At 38.6% G+C, this 26,440-nt stretch overlaps 1 protein-coding gene and 1 long non-coding RNA gene across 9 annotated transcripts in view; one reads left to right on the forward strand and one right to left on the reverse strand.

The window, feature by feature from the left end:
• SSH2 (slingshot protein phosphatase 2) overlaps positions 1–26,440 on the reverse strand; it is a 267,869-nt gene that overhangs the window by 186,874 nt on the left and 54,555 nt on the right. For 4 of the 8 annotated variants that reach the window (XM_084985383.1, XM_084985379.1, XM_084985382.1 and 1 more), the window contains exon 2: positions 10,271–10,351. The exons of the other annotated variants lie outside the window; for them this stretch is intronic. In XM_084985383.1, coding sequence (XP_084841509.1) covers positions 10,271–10,351 — 81 coding nt within the window. The remainder of the gene's footprint in view (positions 1–10,270; positions 10,352–26,440) is intronic. 8 annotated transcript variants of the gene reach the window in all.
• Positions 20,673–25,654, forward strand: LOC146398289 (uncharacterized). Its single transcript, XR_014821692.1, has 2 exons — positions 20,673–21,494; positions 22,970–25,654. It is a non-coding gene; the product is annotated as an uncharacterized LOC146398289 (long non-coding RNA).

Raw genomic sequence — 26,440 nt, forward strand, 5'->3', positions numbered from 1 at the left:
TGAGGTTCCAGCCACTATCTAAAAACTTCTTAGTGTATTCCACGAGCAGTCTTCTGTTTGGCTCCTAGATTAGGCCCTTCAAAGTTCTTTAAGCTCAAGTAAGACCAGGAAATGAGATGTTGGTCTAAAGTGGATAATCTAACATCCAGTTGCAGCCCATGCATGCCAAGTGGGCACTTCCTCGTGCAAACATACCTAATGAGATTACAGCACAGATTTTCAGCTTCTTTGAAGCTATGTCTATCATTTGCTGGAAATTCATCTACCTCTCACAATACTTTTTGACCCCCCTTATCTTTGCTGCCTCCTAGGGCTCTTTTTAAGGGAACATTTTAGGAGGCAGGTTTCTTTTGAAAGAATTATCTTATTGCCGTAATTTCTTTTTTTTTTTTTTTTTTTTTTTTTTGCTATTTCTTGGGCCGCTCCCGTTTTTGTTTTTGTTTTTTTTTTCATTTGTTTGTTTTGTTTTGTTTTTGTCTTTATGCTATTTCTTGGGCCACTCCCGCGGCATATGGAGGTTCCCAGGCTAGGGGTCCAATCGGAGCTGTAGCCACCTGCCTACACCAGAGCCACAGCAACGCAGGATCCGAGCCGCGTCTGCAACCTACACCACAGCTCATGGCAACGCCGGATCGTTAACCCACTGAGCAAGGGCAGGGATCGAACCCGCAACCTCATGGTTCCTAGTTGGATTCATTAACCACTGCGCCACGACGGGAACTCCCGTAACTTCTTACTTATAAATTTTATGATCCTCCTTCTGGAAACTGAGTATGGTGTCATGGCATAAATTCTGGTCAGAGCACAGGGGAAAGTCACAAACCTGGGGTAGATGTCTGACACAGGTAGCATGCATGGTGAGTGGAGCTTAGGAATCAGACTTGAATTTCACCACTTACTAGATGTTTGACACTAAATGAATCCCTTAATTATTTTGAACTAAAATATCATCATGTTAGAGAGGTGCTTCTTGATCATACTTTATCTAAATGGCTATTCTGCCTTGTTATTATTACTTCCCCATTTGTGTTCTTCACAGCACTATCACATTTTGTAACTGAACTCTTCTTTTTTTTGGGGGGAGGGGTGTCTTTTTAGGGCCACTCCTGCAGCATATAGAAGTTCCCAGGCTGGGAGTCGAATGGGAGCTATAGCTGCCTGCCACAGCCACATCAGATCCAAGCTGTGTCTGTGACCCACACCACAGCTCTTGGCAATGCCGGATCCACAGTCCACCAAGCAAGGCCAGGGATAGAACCCACGTCTTCATGGATACTAGTTGGGTTCATTACTGCTGAGCCGCCATGGGAATTCTTATTTGTTTTTTTACTATGTGTCTTCTGTAATGGACTTTTTTTTTTTTTTTAACCTTTTATTATTATTTTTTATACTGTACAGCATGGTGACCCAGTTACACATATATGTATACATTCTTTTTTCACATTACATGTTATATCATAAGTGACTAGACAGAGTTCCCAGTGCTACACAGCAGGATACCATTGCTAATCCATCCCGAAGGCAGCAATGGACTTTTAAGTTCCATAGGGTAGGGTATGATTTGCTAATCACTGGATACTCACTTCCTAGCATGGGTGACTACCACAAGTAGGCTCAAATAACTGTAGACTAAATGAGCTTGCTTTTCTTATCTCTAAAACAGGGATTAATAACACCACTCACATCAGAGATGTTGTATAATACATGTAAATACAGTGCTCAACAAATGTTAACCATTATTTCAGTTACAGTTCTCAGAAAGTCATGGCCTTTATAAATTCAACTTTCCTAATTAAAAAGTCAAAGGAAGAATTATTACTTTGTGAGATTACAAAAACATAAAAGGCATTAGAAGGAACTCAGAAGACAGGATCCATTGAGATTAAGAAGTTTACAACTCTCCTGTGACATCTGTCTTTATCAGGGCCATCCACTGCTCTCTCCAAGGTTGGTGGTTCTTGTCTAATACCTCTGAAATCACAACTTCACCAGACTCCACCCCAAGCACTGAGAAAACAGATATCTGGGAGTACAAACTAGGGTTGAGAAAGACTGCTTGAACACAATATTGGCAGCACTCTAGAAATGCACAGAAAGAATGGAGAATTAATCTGGCTACAAAATACCACAGTGATACATCCAATTTCCAGTGAAAAATACTATCTTACCCCCAAAACATGAAATTTGATTGTTATTAAACTACCTCCCCTTCTCTACACATCTAACAACAATGTGTCTTTACAACATTCCAAATTCAATCTTCAAATGCCCCCCAACCTGTAATCTTGTAATTCCTGCCTAGGGAATTTCTAGACTACTATTCTTAATTTTGGCTGCATGAAGAACCACCTATGGACTTTTGTTAAAAAATAAAGATGCTGAGCCTCATCCAAGACCCACTGAACCGGAAACTTGCTAAGGTGAAATTTCAATGTCTGTATTTTTAAAAAGCTTCCCAGATTATTCTGCTGCAAAACCAGAGTTGAGAACCACTATTCCATTCACTCTGGACATCCTAGCATGAGAATAACAATATTCTACTCAAGGGTAAAGGCAATCCAGCATAAGGTTAACAGCTCAGGCAGGAGTGTCAGGTAGGCTTGGCTATCAATACCGGCATGGTCACATACCTTAGGCAAGTCTCTGTTTCCTTAACTATAAATGCAAAATACTAAAAGTACTTAACCTCAAAGACTTAGATTTAAGACCAAATTGTATAAAAATCACTTAGCACATCTGGCAAATAGTAGGTGCTTAATAAATTGTCTTGCTAATTTTCCAAAGGGTATATTATTTCCAAGCTATAATCTAAAAAAAGTGCACAATTTTATTAATGAAAAACCTGCAAGTTCTGCCATCTCTTGTTTTCTTTGTTCTCCTAAACCAAAATAAGACAAAAGTACACCTGAGCAAGACTGGCCTTAGTTTAGGGAAGTAGGCTAACTTGGCTGGTTGGGGCTTTCATCAGGTTAATTTTGTAAATTAGGCAAAGTTCTTAGTTCCTGCCTGCAATTGTTTAACTGCTACATTCTGTATACTCTTGTGCCAGATGCCTCAAAAATTTGTCTCTGGTCAAAAGAAGGACCAGAAATCTGACCAATACAAATCTAGCACAGGAAAGCAAAACGTGCTGGAAGCATTGTTTTCAGATTCCTTTATCCAAGGCATGAAACTACATGCAACTTGCAAATCACTACGGCTAGGCAAAGTGGCAAATACAAAGACATAAAAGAGACAGTCTCTGGCCTTTTAGTAGTCATTTTATGAATTTAAATAATGTCTTTTTGAAGTTGCCTTGAGTTAGTTATGCCACAGGCCAAATCAAGGATGGTAAAGAAAAGGAAGGATGGTCAGGATGCCCACTTTTTCCTCTTCTCTCCCTCCAGAGCTGGACTATGAACTTAATTGTGCTCGCAGACAAGAGTGGCATTGTTCTGACTCTGCTGAAGAGATGATGACATAAGGGAATCCTACATCTGCCTCTGCTCTCAGCACAGATAATGTGCCAGAGCCATAAATTATCTCATTTAATTCTAACAACTCTGAAACAGGTACTAATGTTATTCCCGTATTACAGATGGGGAAGTGAGGCTTAGAGAAGTAGAGTCACACAGTCAGTAAGTGTGACTAATATGAGCTGGGGCTCAGACCCAGGCTGTTAGAATCTTGAGCTGAGCTCCTTAAATAGTATATGATGCTGACCTCTGATTTTGGAGGTCAGAGAGGTCATCTAAAGAGCACAGCTTGATGCCCATATCAAAATCACATGGTCCAAAAGTCAGGCTAGTGGTTATCTTGGGGGGATGGGGGTGTGATGGCTGGGAGGGTGAGCAGTGTTTGGAAGGAAAGGAGAAGTGGTGGAAGGGAGCAGTAATATTCCATTTCTTGATCTAGGTCCTGGTTACACAATTTCTTTCCTTCCTTCCTTTCTTTTCTCTTTCTCTCTCTCTCTCTTTTTTTTTTTTTTTTTTTTTTTGGCCATGCTCATGGCATGTAGAAGTTCCCAGGCCAGGAATCAAACCTGAGCCACAGGAGTGACCCAAGCCACTATAGTGACAACACTGGATCCTTAACTTGCTTCGCCACAAAGGAACTCTGGTTACATAATTTCTTGATGTGTTTCTGAAAACTTCAATTTGTGAAAATTCAAGACATATATAAAAGTCAAAAATAAGGAGTTCTCCTGTGGTACAGCCAGTTAAGGATCTGGTGTTGTCACTGCAGCTGCTTAAGTCACTGCTATGGCTCGGGTTTGATCCCAGGCCTGGGAACTTCTGCATGCTGTGGGTGTGGCCAAAAAAGAAAATAACTGAAAAATAAGTGCACTTTTCTATATGCATATTATATTCTGTTGAAATATAATATGCAAAGTATAAAAGTGTTCTTTAAGTCCTCTTTTCAATGCCAGCCCCAGCAATGTTGACACAGGAAGTCTTAATAACCTCAATGAAAACTTCACCCTTTACTGGCACAAATCTACTGATGAGTTGATTCTCCTAATTTCAGTTGCTTGCTCTTCTTTTAACAGAAGCCTAGTCAAGAAATTTCACTGAACAGAATTTAACTTCATTGTACCTAAGATATCAAATGCATACAGCAGCTCTTATGATTCTAGTCGATCTCAATTTTATTCTCAAGTAAACAGATGTTGCAAATGTTGCAGATTGGCGCTCTGATTTGGAGGTGCAAAAATTAGCATAGCTAGGGAGTAAAAACAGTGGTTCTAAATCCTTGATTAACATTAGACTAATCCTGGGAGTATTTAAAAAATACCAGTACCTGGGTCCCACTCACAGAGATACTGATTTATCTGGACTGAGGTGAGACCCTGTTATTAAATTATTTTAAAAGGTCACCAGATGATTCTAATGTGCGGCCATGATGAGAACCACTGAGCTAAATTATAAGGATAATTTTTTAAACAGCCTTTGTAGCCAAGACTACTACATTTTTCATTTCTCTTCAAATAAATCACTTAAGAGGGTAAGTCTTTACAAAAGAAAAGTTGAAAATCATTTCTCATTTGTTATTCTAGGAAAAAATAGTCAAGCTATGCTTTATTCTGGAACAAAGAAAAAAATAATTTTAACATTGCAGGAGGTTTTCTATCCATGTAATCATCTGGATCAGAACTCCCTGCAAAGGAGTTACCGTCATGGCTCAGCTAAGGTTAACGAACCTGACTGGCATCCATGAGGATGCAGGTTCGATCCCCGGCCCCACTCAGTGGGTTAAGGATTTGGTGTTGCTGTGAGCTGTGGTGTAGGCTAGCGACTACAGCTCCAACTGGACCCCTAGCCTGGAACCCTCCATATGCCTCTGGTGTGTCTCTAAAAAGACAGAAGACCAAAAAAAAAAAAAACACAAAAAAAAAACTCTTGCAAAGGAAAAACAGGAATACTATTCATGGTGAAACTATGTTTCTGTCACTAGCAACACTTATAACCTGTTTTCTGACGGGTGCTCTAATCAGCAATCTCTTTACTATATAGCAGAGGTGAGGCAGAAACAATTCAAATGATCCTTAACTCTGGGGGACAGCTATTTGCTATTGCCTAACTAGCCATTTGAAACTCTTAATAAAACCCACATCTCCTTAGCAACACAATTTCCTTTTAAAATTCTTTTTACATTTCTGTGTTGGCTAGTGAAATAGTGTCTCTGCAAATGAGTCTGAAAAAAGAAATAAAAAACACACACAGTACAGAGAGCTGAAAGGAAGAGGGTAAATACAAATCATCAGAGATGACCAGAAGCACATGCTGTTGGCCAGTCACCACCTTCCAGCCAACCAGTTTGTTATCGCTGTATCTGCAGGTTTATGCACAGGCATCTTATTTGTGCTCACAATCTCTAGAGATTTACAAAAGTAGATTTCATGACAGCAGCAGTTGTCCCCTTCTAAGTGTAGTTTCACTTTCTAAGCCAACAGCTCTTTCATTGTTTTGATCATCCCATACACCATATTCTAAGACTTAAAATGTAAGAATCCTCAAGATTAAAGCCTCTTCTATTGTCAATCCATAGGTTGGCTACTCAGATGAGCTAGGGCTTTTCTTCTTCTTGATCTTTTTTTGGCTGCATCATGGCATAGAGAAGTTGCCCAGCCAGAGATGGAATCTGAGCCTCATCTGTGACCTTTGCCACAGCTGCAGCAATGCCAGATCCTTAACCCACTGCAGCAAGCATTGAACTGGCAATGCCACAGGAATAAGCTGGATTATTAACCCACTTCGCCAAAGTGGGAACTCCTGAACTAGGGCTTATCTTAATGTTAATAACTTTTTAGAATTCTTAAATCCTTCATCTTGAACTTAGTATTAGCCAGGTTAAATATTCTCTCTCCTCCAAAGCAATTCTGCTACCCCCACAAAATTACTACATGTGAAACATCCATAGAAGTTGTCACCTAAAAAGATACTTTATATTCGAGACACCTGTCCTACCCTGGAAGAGAGTGAAAAACTATAGTTTAAAAAATGTAAAGTATTCTATACCACATTTTTACATTTTAGATTTTCCTTTCTTTTTATCTGTTTTCTCCACATTCAGTTCAACAGGTAGCTTTTTCTTTTCTTTTTTTCTTTCTTAATATCAAAAGGCTAATGTCTCTCCCTTTCACTGGTCTATTCAAACATAAAATCTGTTTTGATTGCACAGAGGGAAAATGCATTCTCTACAAGGATATAACATCCAAGCAAAGGTTGAAGGAGACCATAAATATCGTGTGACCCCCTATATCCATCCCTGTTCCTGTTTGGTAGGGTAAAGGTAGGATAAGAAGAGCAAAGAAAAGAGAGAAAGAAATAAGCTGCATTCTTAAGAGATAATCTAATACAACAAGCATCTTTCTGACATACAGGCTAGAGAAGAAATAAGCCGACAGTGGTAATGAATTCAGCTGTTTCTAGCTGAACCTCTACAATCACCATAATTGGAATCCCAGCTCAGGCAAAGCTCATTCTCCTTTAGGGTGGGACAGCAGTAGGTATGGGAATGGGAAATGGAGAGAACCCTCAGGAGTTTCAGTGGCTGCTGCAGCCACCAGTACCCCAACCTGCTCTAGTCACTGCCTACATTCTTCCTTACCTGGAACCACAGCAAAAATCCTGCTGCTAGGGCTAGCGTCTTCTTTCTCGGTGACCTCTTCCAGTCACATGGTCACTCTGCTCTAGGGCAGGCAGTCCCTCTTCCCACTATGGAGGCCTCCAGCAACCCTGTGCATAGCAGAGGGAGCAAATAGCTGCTTCTGGATCTACCCTTTATCTGGTTCCCTGGAGGCTGAGTGGGACTAGAGAAGGGGCAGAGGTCTCTCTACATTCCTTCCTTCTCTTCCGGGAAAGCCCCAGGAGATGTAAGGCAGCCAGTCCTCTTCCAGAGTCGCCCCTTCTTTGCCTCCAACCAAATTTCCTTTCACTCAACCACAGACTTTGCATTTATTGCATATGAATGATTTTCTCCTCTCCTTAGCTTTCTGTGCATCTTCATAAAGCTAATTTGTAGAAGAGATTATACATCTTCTTAGAGGAAATTTTTTTTAATTTCATCTTTATTGGGCTATAATTGACAACACTAAGATATTTAAAGTGTATATCATGGGGATTTGATATATGAATACACTGTGAAATGATTCCATCTGGTTAATTAATACATCCGTCATCTCACAACTTATCTCTTCTTTTTGGTGAGAATATATAAGTTCTGCTCTTTTAGCAATTTCAGTTATACAATACAATGTTAACTATAGTCACCATGTTTTACATTAGAGCCTCAGACCTATTTACCTTATGGCTGGACGTTTGCTCCTAGGGTAGATTTGATATTTTATGCCTACCCCCTAAAGCCTTGGCCCAGTAATTTGTATATGAGAGTCAATCAATGCTTGGTGAATGAGTGAATGCATAAATGAAAGAATGAATACAACTAGCCAAAGTACACATTTCCATTATCCCAGGAGTGACTGAAATTCTTCTACTCTTCATTACCACAGTTAACTTCTATTTCAAATAGCTATCAAGATCCTATGACACATGTTTTGAAGAAAATTCAAAGTGGGAATTTCAGCTTGCTCTCCAAATAATTCTGTTTTCAAGGTTAATCATTCAAACTGGGAAAGAGCTTTTCTTTTTTCTTTTTCTTCTTTTTTTTTTTTTTTTTTTCTTTTTAGGGCCGCACCTGTGGCATACGGAGGTTCCTAGGCTATGGGTCCAATCAGAGCTGTAGCCGCCAGCCTATACCACAGCCACAGAAATGCAGGATCAAGCTGAGTCTACAGCCTAAACTACAACTCACGGCAATGCCAGATCCTTAACCCACTGAGCAAGGCCAGGGATCGAACTTGCGACCTCATGGTTCCTAGTCGGATTCATTTCTTCTGCGCCATGATGGGAACTCCAGGAAAGAGCTTTTCTTTCTTTCTTTTTTTTTGTATTTTCTTGGGCCACACCCGCTGCATATGGAGGTTCCCAGGCTAGGGGTCTAATTGGAGCTCTAGCCACTGACCTACGCCACAGCCCCAGCAACACAGGATCCAAGCCACGTCTGCGAACACACCACAGCTCACTGCAACACCGGATCCTTAACCCACTGAGTGAGGCCAGGGATCAAACCCACAACCTCATAGTTCTTAGATTCGTTAACCACTGAGCCACAATGGGAACTCCGGAAAGAGCTTTTCAATCCCCTTTCATGTGAGGGCAGGAATGAGAAGTTGAGAAAAGGAAAAAAAAGTGTGGGAAATATTCCTCAAGCAAACAAAACAGGAAGAGTATCCAGTACCTTTAAAGGTAAAGCCAGCCAAGTCACGTAACCACTTTTGCCTCTTGAAGAAGACAACAAACCTGTCTTAAATGAAAGTTCTGGCAATAAAATCAAGCAATCCAGAGTAATCTGCAAATATATATACCTAACTAATTTTTCTTAGGAAAGTATTAAAACTAGAATCATCTTTCCCCCCCATGTATCCAGCTTCATAAAAATATTCTTTATGTGGACTGCTATGTACTGGTCTCTTTTAAGACAAAATCAGCCAAAACAATAAGTCAGTCCAAGTCCAGGGGACTCCACTGCACAATGAACAGAATAAATCTTGGAGGATACTATGTATAAGGAGACTGGAATCCACTCCATCTCTGGTGATGCTGCCTCCGATAATGGGCTCAGGTGATGGCTGTCAGCTGAGATCTGATATCAGTGCCGCCCTTGTTTATCACACAATATTGGGAAAAGAATATAACCTTTCCACCCTCTGTCTGTCATCTGCAAAATGTTGATAATAAGTGAGTGTTTATGTGAATTCATCAGTTAATGTTTTCGAGTATAGGGAAGTGAGCTATTAGTGAGTCACAGTAACTTCATGCTATTTTAGACTCTTCATCGATGCTGAATGAAGTGCAACCAGATAAATTAATGGCTGAATGAGTTCCTAAAACAGTAGTCACCTTCACTGTGTCATGAAGGTGAAGTATAGTCAGTTTAAAAGCAGGCAGTGCTATGGGGATATACTTGAGAGGCAGTTTCATTTGAGAGAGTTTCTATTGATGAAACTTTAACAATAGTTATAGAATATCTACTATGTACAATAAGCTCCAGAAATAGACATAACGCAGATTTTATCATCAAGGTTTGTAGAACTTAGTTTTAGCCATGGCTAGAAAAGGCAGTTACTTTACTGGGTGAAATATGAAAAGTCAATTTAAGTCATTCTCTTAACTTCTGCTAGATTCTGTGGGTAATTTGCAATAATTAATCAACTATCCTGGGGGTCAGATGAGATCAATAAAATGTATAACAGCTCTTGAAGTGTAGTTAGATGGTTCTATCTGACTGACTCTCTAGATTTATTAATACCACTCTGGCTTAACATTATCAACAACCAAGATATGTTTGGTCTTTGTAGGTGGGGAATAAAGGTCCAGTGGCAGCACCAATACCAAGCAGCTATAATGGAGAAAAGACCATAAAATGTGGAAAATCCATAAAAATAATCATATTTTTTAGTGAAGGAGACTCACTCAAGGCTTCAGGGTGCAACAATTATCTACTTTGAGAGATATGCTCTGAGTGGAGATTATTATGTGTACAAATATACCATACTATTTATATATATATTCATTCCAAGTCATTTATTTGCCTTCCCAGGCTACTTGATTGAGTGAGGCCAAATAGATAAAATAATAGGCACTATCTCAGCTGCATTTAACAGCCAAATTTACCCAAAAAGCTTGCACACGAATCACCAAAGGCTGTATAAAGACAAATAGCTACGTACATTGGAATCACTAAAGATTTCTGATTCTTCACATTCACAGCAAAGTAACGCTGCGGATTCACTGTCTTCCAAATGAGAGCTCTGTAATACAAACAAGATCATTTCAGAGGTCCAGATAATGGGCCATAAGCATGAGGGAAAAGGCCAGCAGAAATCACTGTGTTAATGTTAGCTCATAATTAAGAAGCTGCAATTCTGATTAGTAATGGCTGTTTTGGAGAGAATGAAGCCAACAAGGTGATTGGTTAGGAAGATTGGGGAATGTCTGATTAGCTGAAGCACTTTCTGTGATTTCCAATTGGGACAATGGTATGTCCTATTTCTATAAAGATGGTGCTACTAAAGCTTCATGGTATGTACTCTGGACTTTTCCCAGAATGGTGTAGGTTTGTGGTCACTTATCTTCATATTTAAAGGTATATATTCGATACTATTTAGACAAAACTTTCAGAATATAACACAGCACATGACTGGGAGATCTAACCACTAGCCTGGCCTCGTTAGCCCTCTGCTAAACAGGTGTTTTTAAGAGCCAAAAACCATGCCTTACCCAAGTCCTCCTAACAGATGCCAGAAAACAATTTAAAACCTTTCTTCTACTCTCCAATCTCTTTTTCAAAATCTGTCTAGATAAGGAAAATGAGACAAAGGAGTGAAACAATTAGCTGGTAACACAAGAGTATTTTTCCCTTATGACTAACAGCAATACAAAAAAGAGAAGAGATAAAGCTCCAACTCTGACCCATTAAGTTCCTTCAAATATTTGCTGTTTGAGTAACAGCTGCTAGAAAACTGAGTTATCCTTACCTAGAGATATATACACTTATGTCATTGAAAATTCATACTACCATATGATCCACCAATCCCACGTTTGGGTATAAATCCAAAAGAGTTGAAATTGGGATCTCAAAGAGGTATCTGCACTCCCATGTTCACTGCAGCATTATTCACAATAACCAAGCTATGGAAACAACCCTAATGTCTATTGAAAAAATGGATAAAGAAAATGTGGTATATACACACAATGGAACATTATACATCCTTAAAAGAGAAGGAAATCTTACTGTATGTGACAATATGGATGAGCATGAAGGACGTTATGCTAAGTGAAGTAAGCCAGTCACAGAAGGACAAATACTGCATGATTCCCCTCAGGTGAGGAATCCAAAATAATCCAACTCGAAATAGCAGAGATTGGAATGGTGGTTGCCAGGAGCTAAAAGGTGGAGGGAGAAATGAGGAGTTGTTTAAAGGGTACATAGAGTTTTAGTTATGCAAATGATTAAGTTCTAGATTATGCTGTGCAACATGTTTTTTACTGTTAACAATATTGTGCATTAAAAATTTTTAAGAGGGTAGATCGCATGTTAAATGTTGTTACCACAAAACAAACAAGTAACAACAAAACCCCTAAAGAGCAAAAGGAAACTTTTGGAGATAATATGTTTATTATCTTGATTACAATGATGGTTTCCCGGGTGTATGCATATGTCAAATTTATCAAACTGTACACATTAACTATGTGGAGCTTTTTATCAGTTATATCTCAATAAAGCTATTAAACAAAAAACTCACTACCAATGGCTGAAGCTTTATCATATACAACTCTATCATGGCTATCACGTTAACTTATTTTCAATTTTCAAAGCTAAGGCTGTGTTTCAACTTGCAGAATACCTGCAGAGATGGAGTTTTAGAGTACAAATAAACAAAGGAAGTTTAGAGTTCTTCCTTGTGGTAACTGCCTTCTCGTGTTTATATCCTGATTTTTCCCTACTCTGATCCTTTGCTTAATTTTTGGCTTTTCTCCTTACAACCAAGTCTCATTTTCCATTTCCCCTCCCTACTCTTTCAGAAACTAAAGAGAAAAACTAAATATTTAAAATCATTTTTAAGTCCTATAAATGCAAAGCCTTTATTCTTTATTCCTTTGCATTTTGGAGGAGAAAAAAAAATTTACTCTTTGTCTTTTTTTGGTTTTTTTACGGCTGTACCCGAGGCATATGGAGGTTCCCAGGCTAGGGGTCTAATTGGAGCTACAGCTGCCGGCCTACGCCACAGCCACAGCAACACCAGATCCGAGCCGCATCTGCGACCTATACCACAGCTCATGGCAATGCTGGATCCTTAACCTGCTGAGCAAGGCCAGGGATGGAACCCAAAACCTCATGGTTCCTAGTCAGATTTGTTTCTGCTGTGCCACAATGGAAACTCCCCTCCTTTGTCCTTAAAAAAAAATCAGTCTGCAAAATACATGAAGACTTCTAAAAGTCATATTAGAAAAGCTAAAGCCTTAATAAATAACAAATAAAATAACTGAAGGTACCTGAAGGAGTAAGGTAAAGATTAAAGCTATTTTCAATTTCCCCAAATCATCACTTCACAAAAGATGATAGCATAGATAATACTAAGCATATCAAAAGGCTTGTCATACAAAGGTGTACACAAAATGAAAAAAGTACACATTAATTAACCCAAATTACACGAGTTAAAATTTTAAATTTTTCATTCGTGTAAATATTTCAGCATGTTTACATGAGCTCCTTCAAAATGACCTTCAAGGTCTTGAAGTTCCTGTTGTGGCTCAGCGGAAACAAATCTGACTAGCATCCATGAAGATGTGTGTTCGATCTCTGGCCTTGTTCAGTGGGTTAAGGATCCGGCATTGCCATGAGCTGTAGTGTAGGTTGCAAAAGCAGCTTGGATCTGGTGTTGCTGTGGCTGAGGCAGAGGCCAGCAGCTACAGCTCCGATTTGACCCCTAGCCTGGGAACCTCCATATGCCATGGGTGCGGCCTTCTAAAAAGACAAAAAAAGTCCTTATACATAAAATGAAGTATTACTTAGCCATAAAAAAGGAATGAAATTCTGCCATTTGGAAAAACATGGATAGAAATGAGTATATTATGCTTAGTGAAATAAGTCAGACAGATAAAGATAAACACTGTATGTTATCACTTATATGTTGTGGCCTCTAGAAAATAAAACAAACAACTGTATACAGCAAAACAGAAACAGGCTCACAGATTAGAAAACAAACTAGTGGATATCAGTGGGGAGAGGGAAGGGGGATAGGTATGACAGGGGTATGGAATTAAAGAGATACAAACTACTATGTACAAAGTAAATAAGCAACAAGGATATATTGTACAACAAATATGAGAAACAGAGCTATTATTTTGTAATAACTTTAAAGGGAGTATAATCTATAAAATACTGAATCACTACACTGTACATTTGAAACTAATATTGTAAATCAACTGTATTGCAATAGAAAAAAAGGGTTCCTATAATGACATCTGCATTCCAAAAGATATTTTAAGACATTACTGCATACTTATTAATTGAAACTCAATTCATTAAGATAGAAGGTACCAACTTAAGTATGCTGGTAGCATTAAAAAATAATTGGTTCATGGAATAAGCATTCACTTGCAACCAACATACTTAGTTGTAAATTAAATCCTAAGAATCCTAAAGTAAGATCAAGAACATTTCAGGTTCTTTCCTGTGCCTTCTGAGCTACTTAGTAATTCCAATTTCTGAGGTGTTTCTGGGTTCTGCAGATTGAACTGTCTTGCTTACTACAAATGATGGAAGACACTTCCACATATTGAAGTATGGGGAAGTTATTAAGGGGAAGTCATTCTAGCTTTTACATGATTTAACCTGAATTTTATGCTAATTAAAACAGGCTGTTTGTGGCTTATCAAACATACATTGCACATCTGCTTTAATTATTAAATACTATTAGAGCTCATCAATGAATTTGGTAAAGTTGCAGGATACAAAATTAATACACAAAAATCTGTTGTATTTCTACATACTAACAATGAAAGATCAGAAAGAGAAATTAGGCAAAAAATCCCATTTACCATCACACCAAAAAGAATAAAATACTTAGGAATAAACCTATCTAGAGAGACAAAGGACCTGTACTCTCTAAGACCCTGATGAAAGAAATCAAAGATGACATAAAAAGATGGGAAGATATACCATGCTCTTGGAGTGGAAGAATGAGTATTGTCAAAATGACTATACTACCCAAGGCAATCTACAGATTCAATGCATTCCCTATCAAATTACCAATGGCATTTTTCATAGAATAAGAACAAAAATTTTTAACTGCATATGGAAACACTAAAGACCTCAAATAGGAGTTCCCATCATGGCTCAGTGGTTAACGAATCTGACTAGGAACCATGAGGTTCCGGGTTCAATCCCTGGCCTCAATCAGTGGCTTAAGGATCCGGTGTTGTGGTGAACTATGGTTAGCTCACAGACAAGGCTCGGATCCCGTGTTGCTGTGGCTTGGGCATAGGCCAGTGGCTACAGCTCTGATTAGACTCCTAGCCTGGGAACCTCCATATGCCACAGGTGCGGCCCTGGAAAAGAAAGAGAGACAAAAAAACAAAACAAACAAACAAATAAACAAAACCCCCAAATAGCCAAAGCAATCCTGAAAAAGAAAAATGGAGTTGGAGGAATCAGGCTCCCTGACTTCAGACTATACTACAAAGCTACCATCACCAAAACAGTATGGTACTGACACAAAAACACAAATACAGATCAATGGAACAGAACAGAATGCCCAGAAATAAACCCACGCATCTATGGTCAATTAATCTACAAAAAAGGAGGCACGAATACACAATGGAGATGAGACCATCTCTTCAATAAGTGGTGGTGGGAAAACCAGACAGCTACATGCCAAAGAATGAAATTAGAATATTCTCAAACACCATACACAAAAATAAACTCCAAATGGATTAAAGACCTAAATATAAGACCAGATACTTAAAACTCTTAGAGGAAAACATAAGCAGAACACTCTCTGACATAAACTGCAGCAATAACTTCTCAGATCCACCTTCTAGAGTAATGAAAATAAAAACAAAAATAAACAAATGGTACCTAACTAAACCTAAAACTTTTTGCACAGCAAAGGAAACCATAAATAAAATGAAAAGACAACCCATAGAATTGGAGAAAATATTTGCAAATGAAGTGATTGACAAGGGATTAATCTCCAAAAGAGATAAACAACTCCTGCAGCTCAATATCAAAAACAAACAAACAAACAAACAACCCAATCAAAAAATGGGCAGAAGATCTAAACAGGCATTTCTCCAAAGAAGACATAAGAAGGCCAAAAAACACATGAAAAGATGTTCAACATCACTAATTATTAGAGAATTGCAAATCAAAACCACTATGAGGTACCACCTTACACCAGCCAGAATGGCCATCATCAAAAAGTCTACAGATAAGAAATGCTAGAGAGGGTACAGAGAAAAAGGAACCATCTTGCACTAACACTGCTGGTGGGAATGTAAATTGGTGCAACCACTGTGGAAATCCGTGAGGAGGTTCATGGAAAGACTATAGCAGAACTACCATATGATCCAACAATCCCACTCCTGGGCAACTATCCAGAGAAAGCCATAATTTGAAAAGATACATGCACCCCAATGTTCACTGTAGCACTATTTACAATAGCCAAGACATGGAAGCAACCTAAGTGTCCATCAATATAGGAACGAATAAAGAAGATGTGATACACATACACACATACACAAACACAGAGGAATATTCCTTTACTCAGCCATATAAAAGAATGAAGTAATGACATTTTGTAGCAACATGAATGGACCTAGAAATTATCATGCTAAGTGAAGTCTGTCAGACAGTGAAAGAAAAACATCATATGGTATCACTTATATGTGGAATCTGAAAAAAAGGATACAAATGAACCTATTTGGAGAACACAGAGAGAGACTCACAGACTTAAAAAACTTATGGTTACCAAAGGGGACAGGTGGGGGGGTGGACTGGAGGTTTGGAATTGGCATATGCATATTGAGGTATATGGAATGATGGCCAACGGGGACCTGCTGTATAACACAGAGAACTCTACCCAATATTCTGTGAAAGTCTATGTGCAAAGAATCTGAAAGAGAATAGACTTGTGTACATGTATAAATGAATCACTGTTGTTTAGCAGAAATTATCACATTGTAAATCAACTATACTTTAATAAAATTTAAAAAAAATTTTTTAAAAAGAGTGCACTGATCAGAAGTAAAGTTGGATTTCCCAGAGTGGCGCAGCAGAAACGAATCTAAGAACCATGAGGTTGCTGGTTCAATCCCTGGCCTCGCTCAGTAGGTTAAGGATCCGGCATTGTCATGAGCTGTGGTGTAGGTCACAGATTTGGCTCGGATCAGGCGTTGCTGTGGCTGTGGTGTAGGCTGGCAGCTACAGCTCCGATTCAACCCCTAGACTGGGAACCTCCATATGCTGCGGGAGCAGCCCTAGATAAGGCAAAAAGACACACACACACACACACACAAATAAATAAATAAAATAAAATAACATAAAAATAAAAATGCCTCTCTTTCTGGTACGCCAATGCTGGTACTCCTCTGATGACAAGACTTCCTTCCCAGGCACCAAGACCATTTTGATTTGCTATTATGTGCTAATCTGTTTGTGTTTTTTTTCCTTTGTTGTTGTTTTTTTTTTTTTTTTTTTTAATCTTGAAGGAATATATCTCTGACTTGCCTGATAGTCTTTCTTCTGACAAGATATAAAACTGTGCTGAAAACCACCTTCCTCTGGAGCAGTTCCTGAGTTACCTGAGAGACTGTCTCCTGGGCGATAGTCCTCAGTTTAGCTCAAATAAAACTCTTTTCTATCTCTATTATAGACTGTTTATTGATTATTTCTATTGACATTATAAAGGACTTACTCCAAGAATGAATGCCTAGGAACTCTATTAATTTAATTTATCATGCAATTAAGTCAAAAGAAAAAAATATGTAAGATTATCTCAATGGATAGTAAAAGGTATTTGATAAAATTAACAGTCACTTTTGGTTTCAAACATTTTTAGTAAGCTAGGAACAAAAGATGATTTCTTAAACTCACCCCCGAGGTGGGCTTCTATCTATAGTACTTTGCAGGTGGGTGGGTCCTTACCTCAATCTGGTCTTGCCAAAATTTCAGGTTGCAGAAAGTCATCCAGTGTTTCTTCTAACATGAGGACAATGATCGTGTCTAGTTTGTAGTGCAGATATCAATTCTCCTTGCCTTTTCTCTTCCTTCCTCCCTTCTTTTTTAAATGTCCCTTTGGCCACTTCAGTGAATTTTGAAGATGATAAAGTCAAACACATATTCTTGCACTGGAAGTACCAAGCCCTTATCTTAACTGAGTTCACATCCTGTTTCTGCCACGTACTAGCCATGTGATATTGAGGACATTATTAATCTCTCTGAGCTCAATTTCCTCATCCATAAAAATGGGCACAATAATAACATCTATCTAACAGAGTCATTGGAAAAATTCTATGAGAGATAATAGAAGAAAAGCACTTAGCATAATTTAGTCATTCATGTTAGTAATACTACTGCTGCCAATAACAACAATAATAATAAATATTACTACAGTAATAATGTGTAAAAAAGGCTTACACATTTGGGCTAAATTCTCTTCCAAAGAAAGTTTTATCACCTAGGGAAATTTTGCTTCTATAAAATTATAAGCGTTTCACTTCTAAATCGAGACAAACTTGTATTCCCTCCATAACCCTAAAGTATTGAGCTCACAACAAGTCATTCATTACCACTTATTGTACCCCCATTACATACTAGACACTTTTACTTGGTGCTGGATTAGCTATAGTAAAACTCCAAACAAAGAGGGAAAGATAACAGGTTCCAAAAATAGTTTTTAGTTTTTGTTTTTTATGGAGATGCAAAAACCACAAAGATAAGGATATGGCTCTGTGGAAATATGCCCTTTTGGCCAAGCGTCATTTGGAGACAAACAGGGGGCTAAGATGGTTGGTAAGAAATCATCCACATATAACAAGAAGTTTCAATCCAGAGCAGCTTCTAAACAACAATTATAGTAATAAAATGTTGTAGTCTTTATATGGAATGTATGATGCAAAGTCTCATGTACTAAGGAGGATGTTTTGAACAGCGTTAAAATCTAATTTGTGAAGTTACTTAACAATCCAAAAGTCTTAAGAAATAATCCCATAAGAGACAAAACCTGTTGCTACTGTTCTCTTTTATTCTATTTTTGTTACAAGTTACGTGATTTTAAGAAAGAGAAAACATTAACTATTATTACACTCTATTTTTCCTTTTTCCCTTCATCTTTTCTCCCTCCAACTTTTTTAGGGGTTCTAATTAAGCAAATAGCATCACAGTTATTCTTAAAAACTAGAGACTTTGAAAATGTACTATTAGATATCAAACAATAAAATACATGTGTACCCTAAAGCCTTATGTCCTCTTTGAGACTACAAGCTTTTAATATTTAAAGGTCAAAACATGAAGTAGGTCTTATTTACCCTAACACTTAAGTGTAACTGGACTGAACAAAGCAATTTCATAGCCTAAAGATGACCCAACTGAAAAAAATGCTCTCTGCAGCCCCTAACCTCAAGTTATACATTTAAAAATAATTCTTTATTTTTTCTTCTTTCGGGGGGGGGGGTGGGTAAATATACTATTTTATTTTATTATAGTTGACTTACAATGTTGTTTTAGTTTCAGGTGTACAGCAAAGTGAATCAGTTATACATATATCCATTATTTTTTCCCATATGGGTTATTGCGGACTATTGAGTAGGTCTTTGTTAATTATCTATTTTATATTCAGTAGTGTGTATATGTTATTCCCATCCTCCTAATCTACCCCCCTTCCCACTGTTTCTTCTTTTTAAAAAAATTACATCCTCATAACATTTATTTATTTATTTATTTATTTTTTGTCTTCTTGCTATTTCTTGGGCCGCTCCTGCGGCATATGGAGGTTCCCAGGCTAGGGGTCCAATCGGAGCTGTAGCCACCTGCCTACGCCAGGGCCACAGCAACGCGGGATCCGAGCCGCGTCTGCAACCTACACCACAGCTCACGGCAACGCCGGATCGTTAACCCACTGAGCAAGGGCAGGGACCGAACCCGCAACCTCATGGTTCCTAATCGGATTCGTTAACCACTGCGCCACGACGGGAACTCCATAACATTTATTTTATAACTAGAAGTTTGTATCTTTTGACTCCCTTCACTCATTCTGCCCACTTACTGCCTCTGGCAATTACCAATTTGTTCTCCGTATCTATGAGCTTGGTGAAAAACATTATTTCAATATGTAATACAGGGACTGACAAACAAGATTCAGAAGGTGTCAGACAGTGTTTAAGTTTTCCTACAATCACTGTCCCCCACATCTCCTAGTCCTCTACAACCCATTCCCAGAATTAATCACTATTCTAGTTTCTTGGGTATCTTTCCAGAGATACACTGTATACATACAAGCATTACGAGTAAATATTCTTTCTCTACAATATACAGTGGAAGCACACTGCACCTATTTTTCTGTTGTTGTCTCTTAAACTTATCTTTAATATTTTTTAATTGTGGTAAAATAACATAAAATTTACCATATCTTCACAATTTTCAAGTGTAAAGTTCATTAGTGTTAAGTACATTCACATTATTGTTCAACCAATCTCCATAACTTTTTCATCTTATGAAACTGGAACTCTCTCTCTATATATATACCCATTTAAAAATTCCTCACTTCCCCCTCCCACAATCCCTGGCAACCATTATACTACTTTCTGTTTCTATGAGTTTCATTACTCTAGATATATATAAGTAGAATCACAGAATATTTGGTTTTTTTGGTGGCTGGCTTATTTTACCCAGCAAAGTCTTCAAAGTTCATCCATGTTGTAACACATGTCAGAATTTCCTTCCCTTTTAAAGCTGAATAATATCCCATTGTGTGTAGATACTACATTTTTAATCCATTTATCCATCAATGAACATTTATTGCAAATTTTTTTTATCTGCATAATATTCCATTGTATATTGTAATATTACTCCCCACAATTCAGTTCACGAGTCTTCTATTATTAGATTCAGGTTATTGGTAATAGTATTTGTTCTTTCTTTTTTTTCCCCACTTTTTAGGGCCACACCTATGGCATATGGAAATTCCCAGGCTAGGAGTTGAATCGGAGCTATAGCTGGCTGGTCTACACCACAGCCCCAAGCAACATGGAATCCAAGCCACGTCTGCAACCTACACCACAGCTCACAGCAATGCAGGATCCTTAACTCACTGAGCAAGGCCAGGGACAGAACCCACATCTTCATGGATACTAGTCGGGATCGTACTGCTGAGCCACAACAGAAACTCCGTATTCATTTTTTCATTTCCTATATCAAATTACCACAAAATCGATGGCTTAAACAACACAAATTATCTTACAGTTCTAGAAATTAGGACTCCTAAAATCAAAGGGGTGGCAGACCCACATCCCTTCTGAAGGCTCAAGGGGAATGTTACGGGCTGAACTGTGACCCCTCTCCCAAATTCATTTTATTTTTTTTGTCTTTTGTCTTTTTAAGGCCACACCTGCAGCATATGGAGGTTCCCAGGCTAAAGGCTGAATCGGAGCTGTAGCTGCCGGCCTGCACCACAGCCATATAGCAACACAGGATCTGAGCGGCATCTACGACCTACACCACAGATCATAGCAAGGCTGGATCTTTAACCCACTGAGCGAGACCAGGGATGGAACCCGCATACTCTTGGGTACTAGATGGGTTCGTTAACCACTGAGTCATGATGGGAACTCCTTCTCCACCAAATTTATATGTTGAAGATCTAATTCCTAGTACTTAATAAAGTAACTATAGCTGGAGATGAGATAATTAAAAAGGTTATTGGGATGGGCCCTTACCCAATATGACTGCTATCCTTATAAGGGAAGATCAGGAAAGACCATGTGAAGACAGTGGGAGAAGAGAGACATCTACAAGCCAAGGAGAGAGGCCTCAGAAAAAATTCAACACTGCCAACATTTTGATCTCTGACTTAGAGCCTCCAGAACTATGAGAAAATAAATTTCTGTTAACTACCAGTCTGTGGTATTTGCTATGGCAACCCCAGCAAACTAATACAGGGAGAATCTGTTTCCTTGCCTCTTCCAACATCTAAAGGCCCCCTGCATTTCTTCGCTTGGGGCCCCCTTCTTCCATCTTTAAAGTCTTTCTTTAAAAGGTTGGTTGAATCTTTCTCATAACATGTAAGTCCAACCTCTTCTCTGTCTCCCTCATCTATTTTTAAAGACTTCTATGATAACACTGTATCCTACTCTTTTTCTGTCTTTTTAGGGCCACACCCACTGCATATGGAGGTTCCCAGGCTAGGGGTCGAATCAGAGCTGTAGCCGCTGGCCTACACCACAGCCACAGCAACATGGGATCCAAGCCTTGTCTGTGACCTACACCACAGCTCACAGCAATGCCGGATCTTAACCCACTGAACAAGGCCAGGGATTGAACCCACAACCTCATGGTTCCTAGTCAGATTTGTTAACCACTGAACCACGATGGGAACTCCCCCCTACTCTAATAATCCAGAATAATCTGCCTATTTTAAAGTCATCTGATTAACAAGATGAATTCCATCCAACTTTAATCTCCCCCCTTTACCATGTAACTTAATATATTCATAGGTTCATGTGGGATTAAGATGAGGACTTTTTGGGGGGCCATTATTCTTCTACCTACCACAGAATCTCCTTTACTGCAAGTTTTATCAGGGAAAACAATTGTGTTTTAGACCCAATATTCACACCAATATAGTGGCAAGCACAAAATTAAGTGACCAAGCAACATTAGAGCTATATGTTTTGCACATAAAGAGGATCCTAAAAACTTAGTAGAGCAGAATGTTTGAAACTGCTTTTTCTGGATGATGAACTGGATTTGATCCAACCACAGTATTTCACACAGACCTCTTTGTAATCAATGGTTCAAATATGCAGGATAATTTGCTAGTATTAAGGATATAATCTATGGTCACTGAGGGGCAGTAATAATTAGACTGAATCAACATGAATGTTAAATTAGAACAAATTGGTTTCTTCTTCTAAGCATCCCTAGTTCCCTGCACATATATTTTCTAACCCTTATATCACTTTGCCCTAATTATTTCTGTATATATTGTTTCTCTCTCTCTAGACTGTGAGCTTCTCAAGTTGTATCTCCAGGGCCTGGCACATAGTAAGCATTCAATAAGTGTTCAATGAACAAGTAAGTGAATTACTATTAGTTGTTACAATTCTTCCTTGTTGCCAATAACAATAACACAAATTACGTTATAATCTTTGTGTATAGTTTTGGTTAAAAGACCAATAGTCTTCACCACCCTAAACACGTGATATTTGTTCTTTAGTCATAGCAGCAACAGCTCCTACTGAAGAGCCAAATGTTATATGAGACACTGCCTCCCCTGGGCTCCAGGGTCAACAAAGAGACTTTAAGCCAAAAGGGCATCTTCATTTCTCAGTCTGTCAGTGGCTGAGGCTGTCCAGATATTCATGCCATAGGACTTCTTAACTCTGGCTTGCAGTTAGCCCATTTCACCTGCAAAAGTACTGTTGCTGGAGTTCCCGTCGTGGCGCAGTGGTTAATGAATCCGACTAGGAACCATGAGGTTGCAGGTTTGATCCCTGGTCTCGCTCAGTGAGTTAAGGATCCAGCGTTGCCGTGAGCTGTGGTGTAGATCGCAGACACGGCTCACATCCCACGCTGCTGTGGCTCTGGTGTAGGCCAGTGGCAACAGCTCCGATTAGACCCCTAGCCTGGGAACCTCCATATGCTACAGGAAGCAGCCCTAGAAAAAAGGCAAAAAGACCAAAAAGAAAAAAAAAAGTACTGTTGCTCTCTACACTCTTTGTATGTAATTCACAACTCTCTTATGCTAAGTGTCACAGGCTTATTTCTCTACTCCTTTCAGAAGGAATATGATCTCTCAATGTAAATATTAGCCATCCCTGGCCAAAAAGCACATGAAAAATGCCCAACGTCACTGATTATTAGAGAAATGCAAATCAAAACTACCATGAGGTATCACCTCACAACAGTCAGAATGGCCATCATTAATAAGTCCACAAATAGCAAATGCTGGAAAGGGTGTGGAGAAAGGGGAACCTTCCTGCACTGTGGGAACGTCAGCTGGTACAACCACTATGCAGAACAGTATGGAGGTACCTTAGAAAACTATACATAGAACTACCATATGACCCAGCAATCCCACTCTTGGGCATATTTCCGGACAAAACTTTCCTTGAAAAAGACACATGCACATACACGTTCATTGCAGCACTATTCACAATAGCCAAGACATGGAAACAACCTAAATGTCCATCAACAGATGATTGGATTAGGAAGATATGGTGTATATATACACAATGGAATACTACCCAGCCATAAAAAAGAACAAAATGATGCCGTTTGCAGCAACATGGGTGGAACTAGAGACTCTCATACTGAGTGAAGTCAGTCAGAAAGAGAAAGACAAATACCATATAACTTATACCTGAAATCTAATATATGTCACAAATGAACCTTTCCACAGAAAAGAAAATCATGGACTTGGACATGCTTATGTATACCATGTAATGTGACCACTGCATGCTTCTGTAGAGTGTGCAAAAATATAGACTTGCAGTTGCCAAGGGGGAGGGGGAGGGAGCAGGGTGGATTGGGAGCTTGGGGTTAATAGATGCAAACTATTGCCTTTGGAATGGATTAGCAATGAGATCCTGCTGCGTAGCACTGGGAAGTATGTCTAGTCACTTATGGCGGAGCATAATAATGTGAGAAAATGGAATGTGTACATGTATTAGACGTCTAACTGGATCACTATGCTGTACAGTAGGAAAAAAATTGTACTGGGGAAATAACAATTAAAAAAATAAATAAATATCAGCCATCCTTCAAAGCACCACACAAATCCCAGAATTTCAGGAAGCTTCAAAATGATGACTTCAGCCTCACTGATCTCCCCCTCCCCTGAGCCTTCATGGCCTTGGCAGGGGTTAGCAAACTACTGCCTGGTTTTTATATGACCAGCAAGCTAAGAGTGGTTTTCACATTTGTAAAGGGTTGTTTTGTTTTTAAAGAAAAGGCAAAGAAGAATATACAACACAAACCATTTATGGCTAGCAAAGCCTAAAATATTTACTGTCAGGCTTTTTAACAGAAAAAGTCTATGGACCCCTGGCCTAGAACACACAATTCAGTCTAATGATAAACTGCCTAGAACTGTCTTTAATCTTTGTATGGACCCATGGTTTTATCTCTCTGCAGTTTTATTGAGCTATAGTATTGTATTAGTTCAAGGTATATAACATAATGATTTGACACATATATATTTTGCAGATTTAGAGTTTTACTTTTAATTCTTTCAATATTTACTTATGATAGTATCTCAGATCCTATACAAATGTTAATTACTTGTACCAGCAAATTCATATAATCACAGAGAGATAATCTGAATATAGAGTTTGAAAAATCCACCAAACCTTGTCATCTCCCTGATTTTTGTTTTGTTTTGCTTTTCTCTTTTTCTGATATGACCATATGTCCTACAAGGGCATGTTTCTTAAATATGAGAAAAATCCCTAAGTAGTGATTTTGCAAAGTGTGGTCTCCAGACCACCAGGAGCAGCCTCAATTGTCAACCGGTTAGAAATACAAATTCTTAAGCTCCATTCTAGACCTACCAAATTAGAAAATCTGGGGGTAGGGCCCTGAAATGTTTTTAACAAGCCCTCCAAGTGATTCTGATATACATTAAAGTTTAAGAGCCACCCAGTCTAAAGTATTTGCATCTATAGATAGCACTTAAATCACTACTTTAGAACCAGAATGATGGAATCCTATCACTGGGAAACTAACTCTTAATAACAAAACCAACACAAGTAAAGTGGTAAGGAAAGTGGCCAGTGAGATATAAAAGCAGTCATTCATATGCATAGGTTATTCAATTTACATAAAGGAGCACTACCTGTATTTAATGAATGCCTATATAAAGTAACTAAGCTAGGTACCATGGTGGATTCTGAAAAGTAATCATTCACAGAAGGACAAATTAATAAACAAGTAATAAACATGTTCATAAACAGAGAAAAGCAAAGAAACTGGTAGTAGATGCTCAACCTTTGCTGAAAGCCCACAAAAAGAATAAGAGTAAAATAACAGCTGCAACTCAGAACTTTAAGATCTAGAATCTCAAGATACAAAAAACTTTTAGATTTATGTTTCTAGTTGCTAATTAAGTGGCTCAAAATTGATATGTAATCTACCCGGAGACTGGTTTGCCTCAATTCAGGCAAACCAAATATTGCATTATTTTCCTTTTTTGGTTAAGCTCATGCTATTAACAAGTTAGCTGCTTACTTTCCTCCTGTTCTGTGTAGGAGTTTAAAAAAAAACCCAAACAGTTCTGTCAACTTCGTGAGCTGACAGCAGACTAGCAAAAACAAGGAGGTACAGAAAGCTTAACTCCACATGTGCTGAAAGCATACAATTTTTGTTGACCCCATTTATTTGTTAATCATCCCACGTATTATCTTAAGATCTTTAAAACCTTTAGAATTCTAGTTCTTTACATCCCTTTTCAGACCATGTAAGAACTTCTGTGATTTAAACACAATCATTAATCACCTGCAAGATCCCACCCACCTATCACAAACACCCCTAAAAATTTTTGGTGGAGCTTAATCTGGAACCTGGGCTATGAAAGAGAACTGGGTTTTAGAGATGCTTATGTATACCATGTAATATGACCACTGCAAGCTTCTGCAGAGCGTGCAAAGAGGTGAGGCTCTTTATTCCTTTGTGGAATGTGGATTTGAAGAACAAAGAGAAGGCTATTTTAGAGAAAGGGGATTCAGGAAATCAGAGGAATTTGAAGACAAGACGACACTGAGTAAGAGAGAAAAGCCTCCCTTGGACAATTGTCTGCGGATGTGTGCCAGGAAAGAAAGACTGCTGTTACTGAGATAGAATCCCGAGACATTACCAAGTCAGGTTTCAGATGATTGTGAAAAGAACAGTTTTTACTTAGAATCGAGGATCAGGCATATTTCCCAGTAAGTAAAGACCTTGATTCCTTCTGCAATAAATGAGAGAACTGAACGCTTTAGCTCTAGTCCTGGAGGAGGAATCTAGGTTGATCAGCAAGGAAGGCTAGAGATACCTAAAATTAAGGACTAAGAAGCTGAAGTGGGAGTAAAGTGAGTGATGATTTTGTATTTTTAATTAATCTTCTACATAGCATTCTTTACAC

The sequence above is a fragment of the Sus scrofa genome, chromosome 12 (genome assembly GCF_054392235.1).
Source record: "Sus scrofa isolate SSC_HxYL_T2T_F1_AM1 chromosome 12, Sscrofa_HxYL_maternal_Yorkshire_Landrace_v2.0, whole genome shotgun sequence".
Taxonomy (NCBI): domain Eukaryota; kingdom Metazoa; phylum Chordata; class Mammalia; order Artiodactyla; family Suidae; genus Sus; species Sus scrofa.